The sequence below is a fragment of the Monodon monoceros genome, unplaced genomic scaffold, assembly GCF_005190385.1.
Source record: "Monodon monoceros isolate NGI ecotype Baffin Bay Population unplaced genomic scaffold, NGI_Narwhal_1 Super_Scaffold_11, whole genome shotgun sequence".
NCBI lineage: Eukaryota > Metazoa > Chordata > Mammalia > Artiodactyla > Monodontidae > Monodon > Monodon monoceros.
In genome coordinates, this window is record NW_021703767.1 from 95,744,625 (window position 1) to 95,762,600 (window position 17,976).

A 17,976-nucleotide genomic window follows, 5' to 3' on the forward strand; every position below is an offset into this window, starting at 1 on the left:
TGAGTGATGGAAATGTTCTATATCTTGATTAGGGTGGTGGTAACATGGTATATACATAATGTCAAAACTTATTGAACTGGTTCATTCATTTTATTTTATGTAAGTCACACCTCAGTAAAGTTAATAAAAATGAATGAAATTGAGTAAATTTTAAATTAAAACAGTTGAGTAGACTTTTATATTGTATGATACCATTTTGATATTTTTCCATAGATAATGTTTTGGATTGCATATGGCAGAAATTGGTATATCTCAAGGTCATCCTTGGCTTCGAATTTTTAATTTAATAATCTCAGTCATCTGGTAAAAAGTAAAAAATGAGATAGCCATAATATTCTTTGGTATTTTTCATAGAATCTCTATTTTATTTAATAACAAAGTCCAATTTTCATATATCAGCATATAAAGATGGTGATCAGTTAAACTCCAGTTTCTCATAATGTGCTCTGTGACCCTCTATAGTTCCTTAACTTATTTGGACTTCAGTTTCCATATTTACAAAATGAGACTTTTGTTAACTTTAAGGTTTTTTCAGCTCTAAACTTTAAATGTCTCTTTGTGGAATGAAGTTGTTGAAGATATTATCTTCCTGTTTGTTTTGTTTTGTTTTGGTTTGGTTTTATAAAACCTGTCAACTTCCAGAATGATAAAGTGGCATGGAGCTAGGCGTGTGGTTGCCATTGAAATTACATGCATGAAGTCCTGCATGGGCTTAAGTTCAACTCCCACTGCAATCATTTATTAGTTGTATGACTTGAGATAAGTTACCAAACATCTCTAATAGTTATACATACTTGCAGGGTAAGTTGAAGAGTGAGTAATATATGTTTAGTGTCTAGAATATTGTAGGTACTCATTAGTACTTTTTCTGCAAAGGGGAGAATAGGAAGACCTGGGTTTATATTCTGACTTCAGCAACAGTTGCTTTGTCACTTGCCAGTTGATTGATTTTGGATAGGTCATAGTATAGCATGGTGTTTATAAGTTTGGACTCTGGAGCCAGATTCTCTGGATTCAAATACATGTTCTACCACCTTCTCATTGTATATCCTTAAACCTCAGTTTCAACAATATAAAATAAAATAAATGTATTGCTTCGTAGGGTTGTAATGAGGATTAAATAGGTTAATAAATGAAAAACAGAACAGTGTCTGTTACCTAGTGAGCACTCACTAAATGTTAGCTGTTATTACTTATGCTAAGCCTCAGTTTCTTCACTGTGAGCTGGAAGTAATAGCTCAGAGTTGTTACAAGGAATAAATGAGACAGTAAGCATAAATAAAGCACTCAGCATAGTGCCTGGCACATAAGATATCACATGCTACTAATTACTGTTTTTGTTATGCACTGTCTAAAGATGAGTCATGAATTTGGTTCTTAGCTTTCATGTAGCTAATAGTGAAGAGAGAAGCTCAACCATTTAAAGGATTTGCAGTTTCCAAGGTAAAATAAACCAGTTATTAGGAAAATACAACTAACAAACTCTCTAGAGCACAGTCTGTTTTGTGGGTTCTCATAGTCAAAGTAATTTGTAGAATTAGCTCTTTGGGGTCCAGTTTGATGTGTATAGGTACGTGGCTTTCTAATAATCTGACTCATTTCAAGGATAGACTGAGGAACTAGAGGGATGGATTGACCTTTAGGAACTTCTCTACTGATGTTTTTCTTTGCTGTGCTTTAGAAGTGGCAGTGAATGAGGCTGACAGTGGGAGGTGATGCTAATATTTTGAATATTCCAGTGGTAACTTTCCTCAAGTTCAGGGCTGTTAGTTTTGAAAAATTTGTGCTCCACTTTGTTAATTTTTAAACATATATTTGCAGTTTTTAAAACACTTAATTTGTTTGTAATTGAAAAATGCCAAATTTGAAGTTTTATTTTAATACTCTTTAACTGACAAAAGTCAGTATAACAGTTAATTTTTCCTCAGTATTAAAATTTATAGCATACTGTAAAAAAAATGAGAAATTTGGAATATCTTACCATTTTAAATGCTCCATCTCTTCTTATCATGAAAAAAAAAATGTGACTTTCAGAAAGATATCATAAGACTAAAAAAGTATGTCATAGAAAAGTAAGAAATCTTACCAAGGCTCTCTGGGCAATTCTGTAACAATTGAGGAGAAAACAGCCTTTTAGATTTAAAAGCTAGAAACAGTTCTACTGCTGGCAGTGTGACATGAACTCTTAATTTCCTTATGTACAAAGAAGAGATCCTACGATAATTCACACATTATTTATTAGATCCAAATTAAAAAACTGAAGTGAGGGTATTTGGATAATCCACTATAAAAATGTAAGGTGTGAAATTAGCAAAAATACTTTGTGGGAAATCTAGACTTTTTCAAAAGTCAGAAAGTTTCCCTAGACTGATCACAGGAAAAGTTCAGATGAAATTAAAGTTGGGCATTAGATGCCATAATATTCTTTATCTTAGAAAGGGTGGGTTCTTTTTAAAAGTGAAGCTCTGTCAAGGAAATCTGAATATGTGATCTATTAACAGCTCAGTTAGCTCTGTATATGCTTTAGGAGTATAGTTTACATGTTTGAAATTTATTGTAAATATTTAAGCCAAGATGACCATAGATAGTAAAGCCATATTCTAAAATTTATCTATTCATATAAATAACATATAGTATATAATATGCACATGCATACGTTTTCTTTCAGAATTCCAGAAAACAAAAGGAAAATTAGAAGAAAAATATATTATTCTATAGAAGTGGACTGCTACAGCTTAAGGGTTCACTGTGTCACATCTTCATTTACTTTGAATATGCTTTTCCTTTGAAGGAAAGCTTTTGTTTTTCAGGTTATAGTTCAGACCTTGATTACCATCATTCTGTGGTCCACCTTATACATTATTTATGGCAGATGTTAAATTTCTTGCTGTTTTTCCCTTGCTTCCTGAGAGATTTTAATATTCCTCTGCTAGACATTTGTTGAGATTTCTTTTGGTAAAACATGAACAGATTTTAATGTTAGCTTAAGAAAACCATAAATAAAACAAGATACTTAACAACAACAAGAGCAACAAAATCCATGCAATACATTTTTCAGAATCAGACATAGGAGAATACCTCAGACTTGTGTAGTTTCTGTTATGTCTGCAGCCGGAATTGCGGGGAGTACAAAAATGAATGTCAGAGATGAGAGCCTGCCAGTCAGAGTCTCAGTATTTCACAGACACAGACATTAGTAATTCTAAACCAGGCTAGATGTTTGTCATTGGTATAGGCCACTATGATCCAAATTCTATGGGAAAAGCATAGAGGGGAGGAGAAATTATTTCTAACCAGGGACTTCGAGAGGTTTCTTTGGGAGAATGGGTAGGAATTTTAATGGTCTTGAGCACTGTGTTGGGCTTCAAGAGACAGCGTTGAGGAAAGAGGAATTTGAGCAAGGGCTCTAAATGAAGACAGTGCAAGGTATGTTTGGAGAAGGGTGAGCAGAACAGTTTGGCTAGAGTATGAGGATTGTGAAATAAATAGTGGAAAAAGGGGCTCAAAGCAGTTTGGGCCCAGACTGTGGAGGGCTTTGAGTGGCAAGCTGAGAAATCTGGATTTTAGCATATTTTATTTTTGCATTAAATTTCAGTAATACAGCAGTAATTAGTCCATTTACAATGCTGTGAAATATTTGACAAAAATCAGAGAAGATGCTCCATATGATCTCACTTAGAAAATTCTTTCAGTAGCTTAGAATAGAACTGATTAAAACTTCAGCTGCCCTGAAGTAAACATTTATTTACCATCTGCTGTTGGCTGAACACTGCATTGGCACTTGGAAAGAGAAGGTATAGAGCATCAGTTAATGATACAGTTGTAGAGACAGAACACACATGAAACTGAAGAACATTCATAAAGCAGCAATATATTTGTTACTTTAGAATCTCTTTTACTTCCATTTCCCTCCCAGGGCCAGTGCTAGCATAAATGTATTAGGTGCATTCATTTCTGAGGCAAAAGTTTAGGAAGCTATTGGAGAGGCATTTTTGCCTTGCTGTTTGATAATGTTATAGACCTCAGGTGAGAGTAATTGGGATAATCCTTGCCACCATCCAGACTGGCAGTGTGTTTAGAATAGCCCCGGTGTAGATAGGAGTCATCACATAAACCATTTCAAGGCCATGCACGATGTCTTTAGTTCATGGGATCTAGTTCTCAAAGGCAAATGAGTGTTTCATAACCACCACAACAAAATCTCACTAACTCTTTAAAGTTAGTTAATAGGAAATGCTTTTCATAATTATCACAATGGGGTAGGTGATTTCATGAATTTGTCTTCTTACTTAGAAGATTAATGTTCTCTTATAATCTCTATAGACCTATTAACTTGCTTTTTTTGTTATCTTTCTGATCTTTATTAAGATAGCAATATTATATCCACACTATCCTAATTGTGCGTAGTAATTTCTCACAAGTTTATGAGGGACTTGTAGCCTTAAAATGTTTCACAATCCTGTCATGGAGAACTCAGTGAAGTAGAAGGAATTGCTCATTCTTCCCTCCACACCCTGGGCTCTCCCACCTCTGCAGCTTTGCTCAAGTTTTCCTTTTTGCCTGGAATGTTCTTCCTCGTTCTCCTTCCTTTTGACTGTCTCTGACCTGGTAACTTTAAAATGCAGTATGTTGCAGAGTAATTTCCTCATATTGATAGTTCATTTGCAATATATATATATATATGTATATATATATACATATATATATATATATATTCTATTTTCATTTAGTTCTTAATGATTCTTTTCCTTAATGTCTTTTTAAAAAAATTGCCACTTAATGTTTAAGATATGATTACTTAGAATAATAGCGCCCCTTTCCTTCAGGGTTAATTAGTTGTTTCAAGTGCTTGTAGCTTTATGCATAATATAAAAAGCATAATATAAATGTGTTGTCATTGTTGTTATAATGGTAATGATTACCACATCAATTAATACCATCTGTTTCATCCTTATTTTTTGTTATGTGGTTCTTAGGTTCAGAATTTAACATTACGCAGCCAGAAGTTGGGTGTATTATCTAGCTCACAAAATGGTCCGCCAAAAAGTACTAGTCAAACTCAGTCATTGACAATTTGTCATAACAAAACAACAGTGACCAGTTCTAAAATCAGCCAACGAGATCCTTCTCCAGAAAGTAATAAGAAAGGAGAAAGTCCAAGTCTGGAATCACGAAGCACAGCTGTCACCCGGACATCAAGTATTCACCAGTTAATAGCACCAGGTGGGATAAAGCTTTTGTTGAAAATAGTTGCATTATTCATTTTCTTAGGAGGCAGAGCAAAACAAAAGATGTCCATTACTTGAACGACAATACTTTTAAAACATTTTAAAATGTGAATTTTATAAGTTAACAAAAGAACAGTAGTGTAGCTTGAAAAAAGAGAAATCAAAAGAGCCCAACAGCTAAAACAAATTATAATAATAAAATAGATTTTTTGGGTCAGTTGACATTTGATTAACATCTTCATCATGTGCTGGTCTGCTGTTATGTCGATAAAACCTTTTAGCTTTAAAATAATTTGCCTGTGGTTTGTTTAATGTGCTTTAGTGGAACAAAATTAAAAGCTTTTTAAAAAAAGCAAGTATGTATTTTTCTTTAACATTGTCATTAGTGGAAGGAATTTATCAGTTTCCAAAAATAAGGATTATGCATAATTATTTTCCTCACCATGTTGCTATTTTTCCATCTTTGATTTCATCTCTGAGAGGCAAATGTCAGGGAATCAACTAAGTCGTTTTCATTTTCATCAGCCTTTGAATCCCATGTGTGCTCCCTCTGCCATCTACAGATAATGTTGCTTCATGGTTCTCATGCTGGAAATTCTGGGGCCGTGCAGACTGAGTTTCCTTACCGTGTCTTCTGTTCATCTCAGAATTTCTCAGTGTTGAGCTTTCTTCACTTCTAATAGGATAAGGAATTATCTGCTTTCTTCTTTAAAGTTAGCACTATTTCCTTGTGTCATTGATTGCATCTTTTTTACTGACTCCTGACCTTCTTTCATAGTTATTATAGCATCTTTTGTCTCCCTCATGCTGGATCCTTTCTTTTGCTTCTTAAGCATACTTAGATCTTTCCTATTCTTAATATATCTACATATGGTTTTTGTTTGTTTGTTTGTTTTGTTTTTGTTTTTTTTTGGTACGCGGGCCTCTCACTGTTGTGGCCTCTCCCATTGCGGAGCACAGGCTCCGGACGCGCAGGCTCAGCGGCCATGGCTCATGGGCCCAGCCGCTCCGCGGCATGTGGGATCCTCCCGGACCGGGGCACGAACCCGTGTCCCCTGCATCGGCAGGTGGACGCTCAACCACTGCGCCACCAGGGAAGCCCTCTACATATGTTTTTATACCAGTTTAACTATTGTTTATTGAAAGTGTGTGTGTGTGTGTGTGTGTGTGTGTGTGTGACGCACTGGGCTAGATACCTCACATATGTTACATTAAAAAAAATAAATCTTCCTTTGATCCAGCCTCATCAGGTAAGCATCTTCTTTCTGCCCTTTTATAATTATGCATTACTTTATTTCTTTTTTTTTGCATTACTTTTTAAAGATTCATTTTACACTGCTGAAGGTTGCCTTTTCTCTTCTTATGTTTCTTCTGTGCTGATATTGCCAACATTCTCTGTATCACGCAATCTCAAGATCTTGGAATTGTTTGATTCCCCTAGTTAGAAATCTCTCCTTCCGAACTTGTATAGCATTTAAAAAATATATATTTATTTAATTGTCTGCACTGGGTCTTAGTTGCAGCATGCGGGGATCTTTTAGTTGCAGCATGTGGGATCTTTAGGTGCGGCATGTGAACTCTTGGTTGTGTCATGTGGGATCTAGTTCCCTGACCAGGGATCGAACCTGGGCCCCCTGCATTGGGAGTGCGGAGTCTTAACTGGACCACCAGGGAGGTCCCTTGTATAGCATTTTTATATTTCTTTGTGGTACTTTTTCTTTTATAGTTATTTATATACTTATTGATCTTAGCTTTTCTACTAGACAGTAAGTAAGCTCTTTGAGGGTAGGGAACTAATATCAAGCACCTGTGTGTCAGGTACTTTACATTTATTAAGTCTTTTAATCCTTTTTCAGATTAACCTTTTCATTCTTTTATCTTGACAGCACCAAGTTATGCCTTATATGTACTTATATCTATAATAGGTGGACAAGAGTAAATATTTGTTGGATTAATAGTTGATTTTTTTTTTTCCATTTGGATTTTGGAAGTTATAGCACAGTTTTTTCCATTTGTACTAACTAGGTATCACTGCTTAGAATTCTTCAATCTGAATCTTAGATAAGTGAAGGGTTTGTTAGAATGTATAAATAATAAATCCACTCATAGTATGGTTAGATGTGAATTCTTTTTTATAAACGTCTGTGTGCAAGGTCCTGCTATCTATATGGCATGATAACAGGATTTTTGTACTGTATTGTCCAGAGTATTCTTAGCCTCAAACCAGCCTCTGGCCAGTGTTTTTCTTTGTTTTGTTTTCTGTTTGGCTGCGCTCCATGGCTTGTGGGATCTTAGTTACCTACCCAGAGGTTGAACCCATGCCCTCGGCAGTGAAAGCGCAGAGTCCTAACCACTGGAACGCCAGGGAATTCCCTGGCCAGTGTTGATGGAAGGAGTTAGTGTGGAGAGGCAGTGACCCACTGTGCTTGGAATGACTGCTCAGGGGACAATTTATATTGATTTCTATAGTTTTGATAGATTATAATGGAGGGTAGGTTAATTTCCTTTCAAAGAGAAAGGTAGGAACTCTTTCAGGGTTAGTTCAAGCAAAGAGATCTGCTTTTGGATTTTCATTCCCCCTGAACTCACAATATCTGGTTCTAAGTTAACACTTATTCTTCCCCTTTTCATTGATAGTGTGATAATATCTTTCTAGTTGCCTTCCTCTGATGGCAAATATTTTATGTAAGTATGGAGGAGACCAGTAAGCTAAAACCATCTAAGAGTAAGAGGGCCTTACACCATCCTGAGACTTCAGGACAATTGCAATTCCAGATTTAGAGCTTATGTGTATTAACCAAACTCCAGTTTTCTGTGGTGTTACTTTTTAGAAATAAAACCAAATGGAACACCCTAAGTCACATAAACCTTTGCAGCTTCCAAACTTAAAAATTCAATTTTAACTTAAAAATGCAGTTATTCAAAGCAATTTGTATCTTCTGGCAAGGCAGCAGTTATAATTTTTCTGCCCTTTTAGTTTTTCTGCTCTTGTTGGTATGGAGTTAGTCTGAAGCTAAGATTTTTTTTTTTTTTTTTTGAGATTCTTGAATTGGTAATTTGTCCTTTTCTTCAATTAGAAAAATGCTTGCTGCTGCAGGTCACTTTCAAGTATTGAAAAATCTGCTTGTATTCTAACATAGTATAGTCTAGTAATTATTATAATAGACATATAACAGATATGGTTATTATTTCCTTACATGTATTTCTAGGGTGCTAACATCATTTAGTTTTCTTCATCATTTCTTCTTGAGGGTGGAATTCCCACTTGATATTTATTAATCCTATTTTTAATATATAAAATAAAGACAAACTTTAACCAAATGTCTGGAAATTATCATGACAAACTTTAACCAAATGTCTGGAAATTATCATGAACTATATTAGAGCTCAGTCTTTAGAGCTTTTATGAAATAAGTAGTGTAGTGAAAAGACTAATTAGTCTGCTTAGGCTATCATAAAAAAAATACCATGGCCTAGATAGCTTAAACCAGGGGTCCCCAACCCCCAGTCCACGGACCAGTAGCAGTCTTAGACCTGTTAGAAATCAGCCCACACAGCAGGAGGTGAGCGGCAGGCGAGTGAGTAGTGAAGCTTCATCTCCCGCTCCCCATTCCTCATTGCTCACATTACGGCCTGAACCACCATATCTGCCCCCCTCCCCGTCCCTGGAAAAATTGTCTTCCATGAAAGTGGTCCCTGGTGCCAAAATGGTTGGGGACCACTGGCTTAAACAACAGAAATTTATCTTCTCACAGTTCTGGAGGCTGGGAAGCTCAAGATCAAGAACTGGCAGTGTTTGGTTTTTGGTGAGCGCTCTCTTTCAGGCTTGCAGATGGCTGCCTTCTAGTGTGTCCTCATACAGTCTTTCATCTGAGTGCAAGAAGAGAGGATATCGAGTTCTCTTCTGTCTCATCCTGTTGGGTCAGGGCCTCACCCTTTTGACCTCATTTAACCATAATTACTTCCTTAGAGGCCCCCTTACCAAACACAGTCACATTAAGGGTTAGGGCTTCAACATGAATTTTGGGGGACACATACATTCAGACCATAATAGGAACCTAGACTCAGCTAAGACTGTGGATTTTTTTATACCCAGCGCTGCCCCTTAATAGCCAGGTGATTTTAGGCAAGTCACTTCACTACTGAAAGTTTCTTCACTTGAAATATACTGGATTAGTATAGTACCCTGTGTACCTCATGGGGTTGTAGTAACTACTGAATGAAATAATATATTTAATAATTTACAATAATATATTTAATTATTTGCAATAATAAAAGGTTCTGCTGCATATGTGAGAGATGATGCCAATCATTAATTCTTCAGTTATAAGGCCACCCTGACAATACTAAAGTGTTTATTAAAATCAGAGAAATTAACACACGTCATGATTCTCCAGAATACTAGGACTTTTCTTATATGGAAGTATTGTTTAAGATATCCTCAGTTATTCTGTAGTATATGTGCTTGTCAGTTGGACTTAAAGGACTAATATAAAATATATAGACTCATTTTGATTTCTGATCAAAGAAAAATTTTATTTAGGTGAAAGGATAACTATTACTGTATTGAATTACCAGCTCTAGAAGGCAAAGATTGCTTACTTGCTAGAGCACAGAAAGACTTTTTATTCCCATGAATATAATCTCCATTGTACTTCAAGAATATGGTAAATTTTAATTATAACTTAAAAATTGAATTAAAGTGGGCCTTTGCTAAACCTCTATTTCCTTATCTGTAAAAGGGTACCTACTCAACAGGCATTTTGTGAGTACAAAGGAGAGAGATGTGAAAGCATCTTAAGCCCCTTGGTGGAAAGGTACTCTATAAAAGTCCAAGATTTTTTTGAATACTCTATAATAGAGAGTCTTTATCAACACATTTATAAAGTGCTGACATAAAATTTTCAGTCTTGGTTTGAAATGCTAGTCTAGTTATATGAAAATTACTTTGTTAGATGAAATTTTAGATCTAATTTCCATTTTGTTTTTAACAATTCGTGGGTATTTGTTGAACCTTCTAAATGCTTCTTTCTTGAGATGTTAATCAGATGTTAATTTCCTTAAAGAATCTCCAGAATTTCAGATAATAACGAGCCAAATACAGAAAGGTTGAAAAAAAGTTGTTAGAATTTTTTATAAGGTCTTTGTCACAAATAATGGTTGAATGTAAAAATAGATACAAGGCATTACAGTCTGAGATTAAGAAAAAATTTTTGCCTGTCTTTAGGTATATTTTAAATGTGATAATGTTACATGATATTAATATTAAGTAATCTTCAGTTTATCTTCTAGTGAACCCAGTTTCCATTCTTATTTAGATAGAGAGGATTTCACCAGCATCTCCCTCTGTGTGAACATATGCACCAGTCAGTATGCAGAAGAGGCATAATGATGTGGAAACTACTTTCTACTTGATTTTACTAATTCTTACATATATATTTCCTGTTATGGGTGGCTCCCTTGTGGAGAAAACTGGTATTATCACTTATAGATTACTGTAGGTTTTTTTTAGTGTATGTGGGAGAGAGAAGTAAAACAAGATCATTTGTCTAGACAGCATGGCTGATTGCGTCATTTTTTCTGCAAGCAAAACTATTGCTCTCCTGGATTTGGAATGGCCCCTGAAATTTCGTTTCTTAGTTACTGTGATTATTTAACCATGCTCTAGGATTCACACATGTGTTTTGCTTAAGTAAATTAACTTTTTATACAAAATATTTTCCTGGGTCAAATAGTACCAACTATTCATCTCGGTTCAAATTGGGGAACTTATTTGGGAAGCTTTATAGGTAATTACATTGACTGTTAGTTGGAAGAATGTTTAGACATGGATTAGAAAGGATGAGACCTTTATTTTATGATTTTGAAGTTATCTTTATTTATATTACACTTGTTCAGTTACACTCCTCTTCTTCCCAGAGAAGGAATTCAAGTGGATAAACTTTGTTAAAAGTTAATGGAAATATTCTGGTGACATATAAAATTTAATAAGAATAAATCGTGTAGATTCAGATTTATGAATCAATTGTTTTAGGCAGTTTTCTTTTGGAACTTATCACAGTACAGTTTGTTTTATGAAATTATGTAGTTTTCCAAGGAAAAGTTGTTTGTCATTACATTTTTGAGCCATTCTTGTTGGGAAGACTTGTAATAGATTTCTGATGATTATGACCTTCTGATGCGAAAACGTTCCTCATTTAGATTTATTTTAAAATTTATGTGATTACTTTTGAAATAAATACTAATTGTCATTTTTTTCTCTCACAGCTTCATATCCTCCAATTCAGCCTCATCCTCTAATAAAACATCAGCAGATTCCTCTTCATTCACCACCTCCCAAAGTTTCCCACCATCAGCTGATGCTACAGCAGCAGCAACAGCAAATTCAGCCAATCACACTTCAAAGTCCAACTCAAGACCCACCACCATCCCAGCACTGTTTACCACTCCAAAACCACGGCCTGCCTCCAGCTCCCAGTAGTGCCCAGCCACAGCATTGTTCCCCAATTCAGAGTCATCCCCCTCCTTTACCAGTGTCTCCTAGTCAGTCACAGTCAGCACAGCAGTCTGTAGTGGTGTCTCCTCCACCACCTCATTCACCAAGTCAGTCTCCTACTATAATTATTCATCCACAAGCACTTATTCAGCCACACCCACTTGTGTCATCAGCTCTCCAGCCAGGGTCAAACTTGCAGCAGTCCACTGCTAATCAGGTGCAACCTACAGCACAGCTGAATCTTCCATCCCATCTTCCACTTCCAGCTTCCCCTGTTGTACACATTGGCCCAGTTCAGCAGTCCACCTTGGTATCCCCAGGTCAGCAGATTGTGTCTCCAGCATCACACCAGCAATATTCAACCCTGCAGTCCTCTCCAATCCCAATTGCAACCCCTCCGCAGATGTCGACATCTCCTCCAGCTCAGATTCCACCACTGCCCTTGCAGTCTATGCAATCTTTACAAGTGCAGCCTGAAATTCTGTCCCAGGGCCAGGTTTTGGTGCAGAATGCTTTGGTGTCAGAAGAGGAGCTTCCAGCTGCAGAAGCTTTGGTCCAGTTGCCATTTCAGACTCTTCCTCCTCCACAGACTGTTGCGGTAAACCTACAAGTACAACCACCAGCATCCGTTGATCCACCAGTGGTAAGCCCTTGGAAGCTCTTTGACTTTCTTGCCGACCTGAAAGTAAAAACAGTTTTCTCCCACGCTATGTTATATCATTAGATCTAAATGCCAATGAATTTAAAAAGCTTGAAATTTCCATCTGTCAGTATCTGACATACATGCTGTATGGGCAAAAAAAAAAAAAAAAAAAAACCTTTTGTTGTAGTATGGTTGCATGCTTGATAATTTGTAATGGTTATTAAAGTCCCTCGTTAATTTTATTACTATTTAAACAAATCCATCTGCTATCTTTACAGAGTTGATTTTTTTTCCCCAAGGGAATGCATTTGAACCAGTGTCATCTGCACAAAGTTTTTTCTCTTAAGGTGATTATCCTTCATAGATCCCTTCTGTTGGCTTGTATGTTCTTAAACGTATGGTTTATCTAGCTAACCTTTTTGGTTGTATGCATTCTGAAGTACTAGGCCTTTATGGGGCTTTTGCTTCAAGGTGGAGGTATGCTTGTATGATGTAATTTTTTGGTAAACTTGTATTTTGTAATTAAAACTTTGTAAAAACCAGTTATTCTAGGAAAGAATCCAACTTTGCAAAAAAAACATTAACTGTAGGCCATCTTTTAGAATTATTAAACTGATTTTTAAATTTCTACTAAGGGAGAATATATACTTAAAATATTTCTCATTTAGAAAGCTAAGAAAATCTCAGTGGATGAGTTGAATACTGAGGATGAAAAAATCCACTGGGAGGAGTAAAAGTTTTGAGTAACTGAGATTGTGGTGAAATTTATCAAAATAAACCTCTAGAAATGGTACATAACTGCCTACAGAGGAAAATTATCCTGAAAAATGTTTTTCTTTTAAACATTCTATAAAGGACTTTTAAAATTTATAAAATAATTTATAATAAAAATTGAAATAAGGTCTCTAAACGTTGGAATGATCAAATTCATAATTAATTTATAACTGAGGAAAACAATATTCTCAAAAGAGGTTTTATTTTTTTATTTTTACTTTTTTTGAATTTTTTTGTTTTTATACAGCGGGTTCTTATTAATTATCTGTTTTATACATATTAGTGTATACATATCAATCTCAATCTCCCAGTTCATCCAACCACCACCACCACCCCCCAAAGGAGGTTTTATATCAAACCTCACTAAAGAGATTTTATCACTTAAAGGCTAGTAACCATAAACTCAGAAAGGAAAGGGGTTTTCAAAGTCTGTTCCTTAATGGGAAACATCTTGGTGCTCAGGATGCAAATTTATAGATTCTTTATTCTTGTCATTCTGACTGATCTTAATAGGCATGAAGAGATTGAATTCCACTTCCTACTCACTTTTATTAAGAACAGAATTTGACAAAGACAACAATGGGCATCTAGAAATAAGTTTGTATTTCAATTATTATGTCTCTATATTTTCTTTTAATGTATTTTTGAAGAGTTTACAATGGATATTGTAATATAAAAACACAGGCTTAAAAGTGTACAGTACCTTCAAGGAAATCAAATTTAATTTGAATTTATATTCTCACTTTCTAGTTCAATGAATTGGTTTTTAACAAGTAAAAAAATAAAGTTTCTCTATATGCCTTCTATTTTTCTAATTATTTTTGTTAGGGCAGACCTTGGGGAACATGTTTGGGATAGAAATATCAAAAACATAACAACACTTGGATTAAAGTTAAAAATATCTAGGACCTTATTATTTTCTGCCCTCTATCAATTTTGGTTTTTTTAAAATTTATGTTACCTCATTTTTGGAATTTTTTTTTTCATGAGAAGAATAACTTTCTCTGCTATCACTGGTATGGTCATATTTGCTACAGATGTTTCCATGTTATCGTTCTTATCTTTTACCTTTCTTTGAGTACCATAGCCTATTTATTAAATTGCTGTATTTTTCTTTTATTACCTTTATCAAATCAATTTTTTTAACCATCCCATTTCTTCATGAATTACACATTCGTTCACAATTTCCTGGTTGTTTCAAATATTCAAAGGTAGAGAGATACTTCTAAGAGATGTGAAATTTTCAAAGATAAGTGAATTTTCAAAGTAATTTTCAGTATGTTTTTTTAAAAGATTTTTCATTGACATTTAGGTATGATAAGTAAGATATGGTAAGTGTAGATAATTTAGAACTAATAAATGTTTTCCACAGTTTGTTTAGGGAAAGGAGACAGATGGGACTAATGTACTTTATTGAGGTAAGTTTGGCAGCCAGTGTTAGTTTTAGAATAGTCATAGTTATGAACTAAAGAGAAATTGTGATGTACAGTTTCCAAATGATCTTGTGAGCAAAACCTTCACTCCTTTGCTTTATTCAGTCTTTTAGTTGTCGCACTTAGATTTTTTTTATGCTGATGGTGCCAGATGTCTGACAGATTTGCTTTTGCCTACTTCTTTTATTCTTTAACTTACTTTGCCTTTACATGGGAGATGTGGAAGAAAGTATGTACAGTTAGGCTTACCTGTGAAGAACGAAAAATATTTTACAGTATTCTTTGTTGGATTATTTCAGAATATGTTATTTGTGTTTGCCTCTTTTAATCCTTTAAAACTCTTTCATTATATTTTAAAAATCAGAATACTATGCATGATCATGCATGATCTTTGATTCCTTAAAAGGTACTGTAGTAGGTGTTTGAAAAACTTGTGACAGCATTAATATTAAAGAGAGAGTTTCAGCATTTTATGAAAAGATGATCTTTGGAAGAAAAGTAATATAAAGGAATGCTACATAGATACAGTTGAGCTGGTTGATACAACCATTACTTGCCTAATTACCTCTGAATCAACATCCCCACTACTCTGCCAAATTAAGGTAATCACTACTACAGCAGGTGCCCCTCACTAGAAGTTTTTTGTTTTTTGTTTTTCCTTTAACCCCCAGGACATTTTTTTGGATGACTTTCCCTGTATTGGACATTATCATCATTTAAAAAAAATTATCATGAACAGATACTAGCAGCTATCATTGTTGCGCTGTACAGTAATGAACGACTGCTTTCACTCCTGAGGATCCAGACATGAGGCAAGGACTCTCTCTTAGTGAAACAGGTTTCCAGATTCAGGGTTGTGAGCAAATAACTTTTAAAAATGTTGCCTACTTAGTAGCTGATTCGAATCACAGCTCTGGATATTATATTTGATATAAAATTATCAGTAACAAAGGAATTTTTTAATTTTAAAAAAAAGAAAGCTATTTTTTTCTTAATAGATTATCTTGAAAAATTAGGGGGTTTTTTTTGTTTGTTTTGATTTTTAAATTCTATTGCTGTTGTTAGATATGCCTTTGTAGGTAAAACTTCAAGTCCTTTTTATCACACATTGTTTATGCTGGTTTCAGAAATATTGATTGTTTTTATATTTAATTTCAAATCAAACTTTTTCAATAGTTTGATTAAAAATATATACAATATTAGATCATTTAAAAGTTTTTTGTGAATGTTGAAGAAACATTTTTTGTTTTGATATTTATTAGAAATATTAATCAGTTTGGGTAGGTTATCTTAAAAACTCACAACTTTTATAAATGTAAGTAATAAACTTTGTACATATAAGAAGGGGGTAAATTGCTTTGTGGCTTTGTTTTTAGTGACCTGTCATCTTTCAAAAATAATGGTTAAATAAAAAACGATGACAAATTAAAATAAATACCTGTGTCAGTCTCTACAAGTGGACTTTGAAAATTCAGCCTTAAGTTTAATAAAAAATCAAATAGGTTAGACGTTTTTAAAGTTCCTTCTCAGAGTACTTTTGAGTCCATGTTTTCTTCTTAAGTATTATCTTTACCATTGGATAACAAGGTAGTTAAATTAAAGATGTAACTTTCTTCTATAAGTATGGAACAATATTAAAGAACTAAAAGTAATATGTCAAATGGTTTAGGATGGGGGTGTGTGTGTGTTATTTCAAGGACAGATGTTTTCTGTTTAACTGATACTAGCTTATAAAAATTCATTAGATTCTTGAGTAGATCAGAAGATTAAACATGTAATCACATACCTTTTTTGTGGGTACTCATAGACATTACTTTTCAAAATTTAATCTTTAATTCACATAAATATAATAAAGAAGAACCTGGGATGTAGTCCTTTAAACAGTGCATTTCCTTACATAATAGGTGTCATTTTGGAGATTTACTTAACATGCTTGTGAAAAATATTAGTATCTATTTTGATTTATGACAGTGGAAGTTAACAGAAACTATAGTAAATTCCCCAAATAGTTGAGTGTATAAAATCAAAACATTTTAAAAAATTAACAAAATTAAAAATGTGTCCTGACTTGACTATCACTTTTGGGAAACCTTAGTGATTTATAGCTTAGGTACTGATCCACAGCTTGCTTTCAGTGAAATATCATCAAGTATCATGAATCGTCAAGGATTATGAAAAACTTCATTTGAATGATTTTAAAGTTTTCCTTTCAATCTGTCAAATAGTCATTTTGCCTTTTAATTTTTAAAACACTCGGAATTTATTTTGTTAATTAAATTAAGAACACCTTATCAAATGTATTTTAGAAACATTTTTAGGCAGCGTGGTTTGTCATTGCAGGTTTATCAAGTAGAAGATGTATGTGAAGAAGAAATGCCAGAGGAGTCAGAAGAATGTGTCCGAATGGATAGAACTCCACCACCACCCACATTGTCTCCAGCAGCTATAACTGTGGGGAGAGGAGAAGATTTGACTTCTGAGCATCCTTTGTTAGGTGAGAAAATGCCTGAATTTGGGGAAATTTTCTATTAGAGAAATGTTAGTAACGGAAAAAGGTTTTTTTCAATAGAGGTGGTATTAAACTAATTTGCTGTGTAATTAATTGCTGCAAAACATAGATTAGAATTCAAGACTTTTTAAAAATTAATTAATTAATTTATGGACGCATTGGGTCTTCATTGCGGTGCACGGGCTTCCTCTAGTTGCAATGAGTGGGGGCTATTCTTCTTTGTGGTGCGCAGGCTTCTCATTGCGGTGGCTTCTCTTCTTGCAGAGCATGGGCTCTAGGCACGCAATCTTCAGTAGTTGTGGCATGCAGGCTCAGTAGTTGTGGCTCGCAGGCTCTACAGCACAGGCTCAGTAGTTGTGGCGCACAGGCTTAGTTGCTCCGCGGCATGTGGGATCTTCCTGGACCAGGGCTCGAACCCGTGTCCCCTGCATTGGCAGGCAGATTCTTAACCACTGCGCCACCAGGGAAGTCCCAAGAATATTTTTTTTTGATGAGGAATAATTAGAACAGTTGTTGAGGAACTACCCAAATCAAAAACGTATTTCAGCCTTTGAATTTCTAGTAGTTTGTACAGATGTGTTTCATATGACCATTCAGATTTATGTGTCAAGCTATTTCTAGCTTAAAAACTAGAATAAATCAAAGTTCTATCAGAAGATTTCAATTATACTTTCCAAAAATCACAAAACATGGGCTTCCCTGGTGGCACAGTGGCTGAGAGTCTGCCTGCCGATGCAGGGGACACAGGTTCGTGCCCCGGTCCGGGAGGGTCCCACATGCCGCGGAGCGGCTGGGCCCGTGAGCCGTGGCCGCTGAGCCTGCGCATCTGGAGCCTGTGCTCCACAACGGGAGAGGCCACAACAGTGAGAGGCCCGCGTACCGCAAAAAAAAAA

The 17,976-nt window shown here is 35.0% G+C and overlaps 1 protein-coding gene across 10 annotated transcripts in view; it reads left to right on the plus strand.

Annotated features, from left to right (window-relative positions):
• Nucleotides 1-17,976, plus strand: part of PHC3 (polyhomeotic homolog 3) — an 84,344-nt gene that overhangs the window by 28,051 nt on the left and 38,317 nt on the right. For 8 of the 10 annotated variants that reach the window (XR_003792281.1, XR_003792282.1, XM_029213854.1 and 5 more), the window contains 4 exons: nt 4,977-5,223; nt 11,496-12,367; nt 12,667-12,714; nt 16,915-17,068. Coding sequence is in view for 7 of the 10 variants with exons in the window: in XM_029213854.1 (XP_029069687.1) it covers nt 4,977-5,223; nt 11,496-12,367; nt 12,667-12,714; nt 16,915-17,068 (1,321 nt within the window). In the remaining 3 variants the exon portion in view is untranslated. The remainder of the gene's footprint in view (nt 1-4,976; nt 5,224-11,495; nt 12,368-12,666; nt 12,715-16,914; nt 17,069-17,976) is intronic. The other 2 variants (XR_003792283.1, XM_029213856.1) reach the window with 1 other exon arrangement.